This window comes from Carex rostrata, chromosome 28 (assembly GCF_964058835.1).
Source record: "Carex rostrata chromosome 28, lpCarRost1.2, whole genome shotgun sequence".
In the NCBI taxonomy this organism is placed as follows: Eukaryota; Viridiplantae; Streptophyta; class Magnoliopsida; order Poales; family Cyperaceae; genus Carex; species Carex rostrata.
The window spans coordinates 668723-678826 of NC_135945.1; the positions used below are offsets into that span (position 1 = coordinate 668723).

The following is a 10104-nucleotide window of genomic DNA, read 5'->3' on the forward strand; positions in this document are numbered from 1 at the left end:
GGATCGACCATTTGGATTTTGAAAACTCGAATATTGAGCCGTAGCATAGAGGCCACTATGCTATCCATAGCACCCCAGCCTAACTCTATATATATATAGAGGTTGGTTAAGATCAAAGTGGTAGTTCCTAAGCTTTGGTGCTACCAATTCATTTTTCAATTTTCAAAGTTCAAAACGTCGATCTGAACCGTTCAAGTCAATCTCTATATTAAAATATGCTTGGAGACCAAATTTTACATTTGTTTGAATTTTTTTACTATTTATTAAAACACTTTAAAAATCGCTGATCCAACGGTGGTTTTTAATTTTACTATTTTGTTAAGTCACCGTTGGATCAGTGATTTTCAAAGTGATTTAATAAATAGTAAAAAAATTCAGAAAAATGTAAAATTTGGTCTCCAAGCATATTTTAATATAGAAATTGACTTGAATGGTTCAGATCGACATTTTGAACTTTGAAAATTGAAAAACGAATTGGTAGCACCAAAGCTCAGAAACTACCACTTTGATCTTAGCCAACCTATATATATATATATATATATATATATAGAGATGGGCTATGATGCATTGCAATGCATGGAGGAGTTTGTGCATTGGACCATAAATCTAAAATTCAAAATCCAAATGACCGATCCAAACCGTTCATCTTGTTCTCTATATTAATATGTGCTTGGAGACCAAATTTTACATTTTTCTGAATTTTTTTATTATTTATTAAGTATTTTACAAAATTGTTGATCCAACGGTGGCTTAACAAAACAGTAAAATCAGCAGCCACCGTTGGATCAACAATTTTGTAAAATACTTAATAAATAGTAAAAAAATTCAGAAAAATGTAAAATTTGGTCTCCAAGCACATATTAATATGGAGAACAAGATAAACGGTTTGGATTGGCCATTTGGATTTTGAATTTTAAATTTATGGTCCAATGCACAAACCCCTCCATGCATTGCAATGCACCATAGCCCATCTCTATATATATATACATATATATAGAGAGATAGGCTAATGTGCTTTCGGTAGCATATGGGCCGAAATACACACGGTTCAAATTTGAAATTTTAAAATTCAAAAAGTCGATCTGAACCATTCATCTTGTTCTTCATATTAATATGTGATTGGAGACCAAATTTTATATTTTTCTGAATTTTTTTACTATTTATTAAGCCACTTTGAAAATTGCTGATCCAACGGTGGCTTAACAAAACAGTAAAACCGTTGGATTAGCGATTTTGAAAGTTGCTTAATAAATAGTAAAAAAATTAAGAAAAATGTAAAATTTGGTGTCCAAGCACATATTAATATGGAGAACAAGATGAACGGTTCAGATCAACTTTTTGAATTTTGAAATTTCAAATTTGGACCGTGTGTATTTCGGTCCATATGCTATCGAAAGCACATTAGCCTATCTCTCTCTCTCTCTCTCTCTATATATATAGAGGAGGGTTCAAATGCACCCAAATTTTTGTGCATCCAAATGCATCCTATCCTTTTTCTCTGTTTTCAAAGTCCGAATAGTCAATCCAAACCATTAGATGCGATCTATATATTAAGATGTGATTGGAGACCAAATTTTACATTTTTTGGAATTTTTTTACTATTTACTAAGCCACTTTAAAAATCGCTGATTCAATGGTCCAGAAAATGCAAAATCAGCGATTTTCAAAGTGGCTTAATAAATAGTAAAAAAATTCCAAAAAATGTAAAATTTGGTCTCCCAGCACATCTTAATATATAGATCGTATCTAACGGTTCGGATTGACTATTCAAACTTTGAAAACGAAGAAAAATGATTTGAAAGATAGGGTGCATATGGGTGCACAAAAATTTGGGTGCATTTGAACCCTCCTCATATATATATATATATTAGCTTGATCTAGTGATATATTTCACTTAATTAAAATCGATCTAGCCTGTCAAATCCATGCCCCATATATAAGTCAGAATATATTTTGTATTTTAAATAAAAAACTCTAATATATTTTTCATGGTAATATATATTTCAATTTGCAACATTGTATCGATTTATTTTCTCAATTAAGTATATATCATGTTTACAGAAGTTACAAAAAAATATTCCAAAAAATGAAATCACCGAACAAAAAAAAAGAAAAACAGAAAAAAAAAGATATTATTTTCCATGAACAAGTAATTCTCATAGCAATTGCTATAATTAAGTTTATTATCTCTAATCTTTTATTGGCCTTGCTTCAAATCCTCCCCCCTTTCTCTTCTCCAATGAGTATGGCATGTAAGTCCCCATGATTTTATCCCATGTCACGAAGAACGGCTGCGAGAAGTTGTACTTGGTCCCGTATAGCTGGTGGTGCACGTCATGATACGCGCTGTTGTTCGCGAAGAAAAGATGAAGGACATTAATAGGCAACCATACGCCACAGTGATCATCGACAGTTTTAATAGTCGCAAATGAGAAGAAGAAGACCCCGACACGTGGTGTCATTCCACTGGCCAGGAAGGCGAGAGCCCCGCCTATAGTATCCAATAATAAGCCTTCCAAAGGATGGTTGTAGAGCGCACCGAAGGCGTATGTTACGACCAAGGTATGGTGCTTGGAGTGGATGTGCTTGTACAAAAACTTGTTGAGGTGCATATAACGGTGAATGAAGTATTGCCATGTGTCAAGGATGAACATGGCGATGATGAATTGCACGGCGATGATGTACAGAGGTGGATTGCGTTTCGGCACACCGGTTTCATCCTTTATTAGCTGCATTTAAATGTCAAAACATTAATAAAAGTTCCATAATTTTTTTGTAAATGCCAAATTGGAAGAAGCTAATATCTTAATTATTTTCATGCAAAAATTTGAATTTCTAATATTGTTAAAAAAGTAAAAAATGTATTCAGCTTTGTCAAGTTAAAAGGAATGCAAGGATGAAAGAATAATACTTCAAAAAATGTAGCAGATATAATTAACATTTAATTAATGTGAAAAACAATTAAATTATATATTACAGTAAATAACAGCATGGAGATGGCGATCTGAAATGCCTGCTGGACGAATACGCCCTTCATGACCGTCAACTTGGAGACGACATTCTTCGTATCTTCCTCAGCCTTCGTGTGCAACCGGTACTTCTCTAGTTTATCCCCGAGAATAACAAATATGCCCGAGTAGATCCAATACACCGCAACAGGGATCAACGTACCAAGTACCTCATCAGACACAGTAAATCCCATGGCTGAGTAACTATAAGAGAATTTATCTATGTATGTATGTGATATATGAGGAGAAATAGAAATTATAATGGTGTAAGTTGGTTTTGAAGAGATGAATGGGAAGGTATCATTTGTGTTGTATATATATATAAGAGGAAATATGATTAACCCAAGAGATACGTTTAGATTTTTTAAATATGAAAGTCTTCTAGACGTGATGCATTAATATTTCTTTTTCAAAACAGAGAGAATAAAATTTATGGTCCAAGTGAAACAGCTCTGATTTCTTGTTTTAGACAAATGACCAACTAACTTGACTGATCAAAACAAATGAAAAAAAATTCAAGTCAACTGCCAAGGCTTAGTCCAAGAAATACTGCTCAGGTCAATTCAATGTATGATGGTGTTCCATTTTAGGCCCATTGGGCCTAGAATGATTGAAGGGTACTTATGATGTCAATTCCAATATGTTGATTCAATATTAAACATGTATCATTGCTATCGTATAATAGGCCTTTGATCTGGCCCAAGACCTACTGTTTATTTTATTAATAGTATTAAAAACAATTAAAGTTATATCATAGAATCTCCCAAATCTCATTTCAGTTCAAATATCTGAATTATTCAGTGTTATTCAACAAGTTAATTTAAAATAGAGGAGGGTTTCAATGCCTCATGTCTTTCATACTTTATCATACCTCATATTTTATATCTTCGTTTTCAAATTTCAAATTGTCGATCCAAACCGTTCAACATGATATATATACTAAAATATGGTAAGGGATGAAATTTTATAATTTTTTAAATTTTTTTTACTATTTTTTAAGATGGGTACAAAATCACTGTTTTTTGAACGGTTCAAAAACAGTGATTTTGTACTTATCTTAAAAAATAGTAAAAAATTTAAAAAAATATATAAAATTTAATCTCCATGCATATTTTAGTATAAATATTATGTTGAACGGTTAGGATCGATAATTTGAACTTTGAAAATAAAGATACAAAAAATGAGGTATGAAAAAGATGAGGCATTGGAACCCTCCTCTTTAAAATATTATTTTTGAAATTGATTTTCAGCGTAGTTCAACAAATTAAAAATTAACTTTTTATGTTCTATACAGTAATAAACCCTGAATAATTCAGCATTTTGTTTCAAGAAAGAAGGCTGAACAATTCAGTTTTTATTTTATAAATTGAGATTTCGAAAGTTTGATATTATAAGTTTATTTTTTTTCTAATGCTATAAAAAAATTCTTAAATTTAAATGTTGCTATTTTCTTACTTAAACATTATTTTTGTTATTTAAAAACCTTGAGCAGCAGAAAAGTTGTTTAATTGTCCATGCCCACAGATTTCTCATCTGCGTAGGAGTAAAAAGGAATCTAATTTCCTGCATGCTTTGTTTTGTTTTAACAGACGAGACATGTTGTAGATCTTGTCATTGTCGCATAATAATTCATAGAAAATGATGTTTACCAAATTACCAAGTTGTTGGAAGAGAAATATATTGCACTATGTGATGATGATAATAATACACGAGATATTCACCACAAAAAATAATCCATGAGATAGGAGTAGAACTAGGGTGTTCTTAAGTTCATTAAGTTTCTCGGTGAACTCAAGTCTAAAACCTGTCAAATCAGTTTCAAATTATGAATCCGAACGGTTGAGACCCGCCTATCTTACGAGTGATGCATCTACATGTGAAAATTTTAAACATTCGAATTAATTTAGTATAAAGTCAAGCGGTCAAAATTAGAAGTTTAATAAATTAATTTTGATGCATTCATTTTAAAAACGTTTTTTGACTGCTTGACTTTATACTAAATTAATTCAAATGTTTAAAATTTTCACATGCAGACGCATCACTCGTAAGGTAGGTAAGTTTGAATGGTTCGGATTCGTCATTTGAAGCTAAGTTGACGGATTTTAGACTCGAGTTCACCAAAAAACTTGGTGAACTAATTAAGAACATCCAAGTTCTACTCATGAGATAGATATTAAAAATGAGATTTAAGCAACTTGATGGTTTTAGCTGACAGGACACTACTATAGAAACATTAAGTGTATATAAGTAAACACGATAAAAACAAATAGGGTTATACGCTATTTTAATTTGTAACTATAAAATGAATGTGTAGTTTTACAATGCGAACAGATGTGGAAAATTCTAATTTAAAAAAAAAAAGATATTCACAAAAAATTACATATGTTTTTTTTTACAAATTATTGTTGTCAATAATAACATTTTGGTTAATAATTATTGATAAATTTATGATCAATTCTATTAATATAAAGCTTAATAATTAAAATATAATAATATTTAAGAAAATTTAAAAATAAAATTATAAAAAGTAATAGTTTTCATGAAAAAAATAAAGAAATTAATGGAAAATAAAATAAAGAAATTAAATAAATGTACTTGACATGAAAATAAAAATTAACTTAATAAGATGCCAAGAGAGAATGAGCAAGAGATATTTGTATACAAATTTGATTCTCGTATAAGATGCAAGTGAATGAGCAAGAGAGAATGTGAGAAAAAAAAAAGTTCAACCTCGTGTTTTTTTCTCCATATATTTGTATACAAATTTAATTATCGTATATTTTTCCATTGACATTTTTTTTTACTAAAAGACTACTGAACACTAATATACATTCTCACATAATAGGCCGTCTTAATTAACACTCCCTTTTTAGTTAGTGAATCCGTTAAATTTTTAATATAAATTGTTTGAATAAATTAAAGTGTCCGAAAAAAATAAATTAACTAAATTTATATTTTATAATTAAGCCAATAAGTACGGCTATGCTTATTTTATTTTCTTCTTCATCATCCTTTTCTTTTCTCCAAATATAATTAAATTGTTATCCATTTCTTGTTTAGATCCGCTTTCCTCTTCTCTTCCTCGAGCAATAAAGCAGATATCTCTTCCCAGTTCTCATCGACAATTTTCTTTCCTCTCTAAAGTTCATGCCGAAGAGAAGACTATATATAAATTACAAAAAAAAACTTCTCTTACAAAAGAAATCACAACAACAAAAAAAAAATTCCAAAAAATGATTATTTTCAATGAACAAGTACTTCTCATAGCATTTGCTATAATTAAGTTAATTCTCTTTAATATCTTTAATTGGCCTTGCTTCAAACCCTCCCTCCTTTCTCTTCTCCAATGAATACGGCATGTAAGTCCCCATGATTTTGTCCCATGTCACGAAGAACGGCTGCGAGAAGTTGTACTTGGTCCCGTATAACTGGTGGTGCACGTCATGATACGCACTGTTGTTCGAGAAGAAAAGATGAAGGATGTTAATAGGCAACCATACGCCACAGTGATCGTCGACAGTTTTAATGGTCGCAAATGAGAAGAAGAAGACCCCAACACGTGGCGTCATACCACTGACCAAGAAGGCGAGAGCCCCGCCTATAGTATCCAATAATAAGCCTTCCAAAGGATGGTTGTAGAGTGCACCGAAGGCGTATGGTACGACCAAGATATGGTGCTTGGAGTGGATGTGCTTGTACAAAAACTTGTTGAGGTGCATGTAACGGTGCATGAAGTATTGCCATGTATCAAGCACGAACATGGCGATGACAAATTGCATGGCGATGATGTACAGAGGTGGATTGCGTTTCGGCACACCGGTTTCATCCTTTATTATCTGTAGTTACAGGTCAAAACATTAATAAAAAGTTCCATATATATTTTTAAAAGTGGAAATTAATTATTCATCCATGCAAAAAATTTGAATTTCTAATGTTATACAAAATGTAAAAATCTTCCGCTTTTTAAAATGAAATGGAATGTAAAGATAAAATGTAGCAAGTATGATTAACATCTAATGTGAAAATAATTAATTATATATTACAGTAAATAACAGCATCGAGATGGCGATTTGAAATGCCTGCTGAACGAATACGCCCTTCATAACCGTAAACTTGGAGACGACATTCTTCGTAACTTCCTCAGCCTTCGTGTGCAACCGGTACTTCTCTAGCTTATCCCCGAGTATAATAAATATGCCGGAGTAGATCCAATACACCGCAACTGGGACCAACGTGCCAAGAACCTCGTCAGACACAGTAAATCCCATGGCAGGGTAACTAATATGGAGAATAAGATATACGAGGAGATATATAAATTGTAATGGTGCAACTTGGTTTTGGGGAGATGAATGGAGAGAGAACAATTTGTGTTGTATATATATAAGAGGAAATATGATTAACCCAAGAGATACGTTTTGAATTTTTAACATGAAAGTCTAAAACGTGGAGCATGCATATATATTTCTTTTTCAAAACAGAGAGAATATAATTTATGGTCCAAGTTAAGCAGCTCTGATTTCTAATTTAGATAATTGACCACCTAACATGACTGAAGAATGGTCAACACAAGAAAAGAAAGTCAAAGTCAACTGCCGAGAGTACACGTCCAAGAAAGTCTTCTCAGCTCAATATATGATGGTGTTCCATATTTTATGGCCCATTGGGCCTAGAAACCAAAAAGCCTGTTATAATTTCACTTCCCATTAATACATGTGTGATCGAACATTCTATATGTTATCATTGGTATCATAAGACAGGCCTTTAATCTGGCCGAAGATCAAAGGTTTTTTTTCTTCTTATTCATTCATAGCATATTAGCATTCAAAATAAAAATAAAATTATAATTTCACTACCAATTAATCTGGCCCAAAATCAACATTTTTTTTTCTTATTCATTGCATTAAAATATATATATATATCTATAGCATCGAATCTCTCAAAAGTCAAATCTCGTTTCATATAAAAAATCGGAATTATTCAACACTATTCAACAAATTTAATTTATTTTGTAATATTTTTCGAACTTATTTTCAGCATTGTTAAAATATTTTTTTTTTTTTTTTTTGAAAGCTTGGTGAAGACTATCAAGATTGAATTAATAAGAGTGTTTACAACTATAATTCCTACATTATTTCACCAATTACTATGTTATAGCATAAATATCCCTGTTTACATTTCTCTGCCTTCTACAATAGCGCAACCACAATTGTTAAAACAAATTAATTAACTCTTTTATGATCTAGGAAAAGAAATGCATAAAAGTCTACATTTATTTCATACAGGAATGCTGAATCGTTTCTTGTATAAAATAAGATTTGAAAAAATCGATAGTATCGATTTAATTTTGTTCCTATTGCTATAAAATAATCGGCAAGACCAACATATGTCATTTCTTAAATTTTGAATGGTGCTATTTTTAATACTCTAAAAAAAGATAGATAAAAAAAACACCTAATCCTGAAATTTCGATATTTGTAACATTATTCAAAATACAATTTTAAATCTGAACCGCTAGATTTTAAATCTTTTTTCTCCGTTTTCAAAGTCCGAATAGCCAATCCGAACCACTAGATGCGATCTATATATTAAGATGTGCTTGGAGACCAAATTTTACATTTTTTGAAATTTTTTTACTATTTATTAAACCACTTTGAAAATCGCTGATCCAATGGTCCACAAAATGTAAAATCAGCAATTTTTAAAGTGGCTTAATAAATAGTAAAAAAATTCCAAAAAATATAAAATTTGGTCTCCAAGCACATCTTAATATATAGATCGCATCTAACGGTTCAGATTGACTATTCAGACTTTGAAAACGGAGAAAAAAGATTTGAAAAATAGAATACATTTGAGTACACAAAAATTTGGGTGCATTTGAACCCTCCTCTAGGAAAAATGCCAAAATTTAAATACCAAATGGCACAAAGCCAGTGGTGGTCACTGGGTGAAACAGCCACCTGTTTAAATTCACTTAATTAAGAGTTAAATAATAAAATGAAATTGTTTAATTAGAAAAGTGGGACCCCTACTCATCCTGATCCTCTCTAACTCTCTCTTTTTCATTTATTTACCCCACCGCCTATTGAAATTCTATCTCCCTCTCTAATCTTCTTTGATCTTCTATCTCTTTCTTCGTGAGGCAAGTTAGAGAGAGATGGATGCTTCTCTCATATTGACTGTAGTGCCATTGACGGTGGAGTGATGCGTGGTTATTCTCTGTTAGCACACCTACCACTGTATTTCCTTTACTCTTCTATGATATGTTATATCTTAATTGATCAAGGGTTTTGGGAAAATTAATTGAACATATTCAAGTATGAAAGTAAATCGTGGGGTAAATGAATTGAGAACCGTTAATTTTGTCTATGTTAATAAATTTTCTTGAGGTCTCTCTTTTTGTCGTGTTCCTTAATTGGATCTGAAAACCGAAATTGTGTCGGTACTTTGTTTACCTCTGTAACAACTTTGATGGTTTAATCTTTGGATTTATGATTTAGATTTTTGAGAAATATTGATTTACCGGGTTCAAAATATACTTGTTATTATGGTTACTGATATACTGATTTACACTCACAGGGGCTTCATTTTAAGAGAAATATAAAGTGAAAGGTTTAATTAGATAAATTTTTATGGGTTTGTATTATCCCTTTGTCAGGGGCATTGGTGCTAATTAATTTTCATATGTAAAAGTCACAAGAAAATTTTGAGAATGAAAATTAATTTGAACTATAGGCCTTCATCATTGATTAGTAAATAAAAGTTAAGTAATAAATTGAGTTGGACGGTTGAATTTAGAGTTTAATGATTGATTAGAAATGGATTGTTGGACTTGATCCGAATCTATACTTTGAACTTAATTATTATAAAGGGATCGACTAACTATCCCCCAGTCAATTTCCTTCATTCATCCCCAGTCAATAACACTTGTGAGGACCATTAACTAACTGAACTTCATTAATTACTTGGGACCACCTAATATTTAATAGATTTTATAACTGACGCGTGCAAATATGGATACCTATGCGCACAAGTGTTAATATATAATATATCAAGTATTCATACCTAAGATACCAAGTATTTCGAAAAAAAAATGGAC

At 31.3% G+C, this 10104-nt stretch overlaps 2 protein-coding genes across 2 annotated transcripts; both read right to left on the reverse strand.

Annotated features, from left to right (window-relative positions):
* Positions 1–2082: 2082 nt before the first annotated feature.
* Positions 2083–3296, reverse strand: LOC144545750 (sphinganine C4-monooxygenase 2-like). The gene is made up of 2 exons (XM_078294295.1): positions 2978–3296; positions 2083–2729 (listed from the first exon to the last, which is right to left on the reverse strand). Exons 1-2 carry the CDS (start codon positions 3200–3202, stop codon positions 2190–2192), a joined length of 765 nt encoding a protein of 254 aa, XP_078150421.1. The 5' UTR covers positions 3203–3296; the 3' UTR covers positions 2083–2189.
* Positions 3297–6221: 2925 nt separating this feature from the next.
* On the reverse strand, positions 6222–7376 carry LOC144545733 (sphinganine C4-monooxygenase 1-like). The gene is made up of 2 exons (XM_078294280.1): positions 7052–7376; positions 6222–6844 (listed from the first exon to the last, which is right to left on the reverse strand). The coding sequence occupies exons 1-2, from the start codon at positions 7274–7276 to the stop codon at positions 6293–6295; spliced, it is 777 nt and encodes a 258-aa protein (XP_078150406.1). The 5' UTR covers positions 7277–7376; the 3' UTR covers positions 6222–6292.
* Positions 7377–10104: the final 2728 nt, after the last annotated feature.

Bases quoted from the DNA above. Each gene is read 5' to 3' on its own strand.
- LOC144545733 (XM_078294280.1), bottom strand. From the start codon at position 7,276: ATGGGATTTACTGTGTCTGACGAGGTTCTTGGCACGTTGGTCCCAGTT. The intron at 6,845-7,051 runs GTAATATATAAT...CTGTAACTACAG, and splicing joins TCTCGATGCTGTTATTTACT to ATAATAAAGGATGAAACCGG.
- LOC144545750 (XM_078294295.1), bottom strand. From the start codon at position 3,202: ATGGGATTTACTGTGTCTGATGAGGTACTTGGTACGTTGATCCCTGTT. The intron at 2,730-2,977 runs GTAATATATAAT...ATTTAAATGCAG, and splicing joins TCTCCATGCTGTTATTTACT to CTAATAAAGGATGAAACCGG.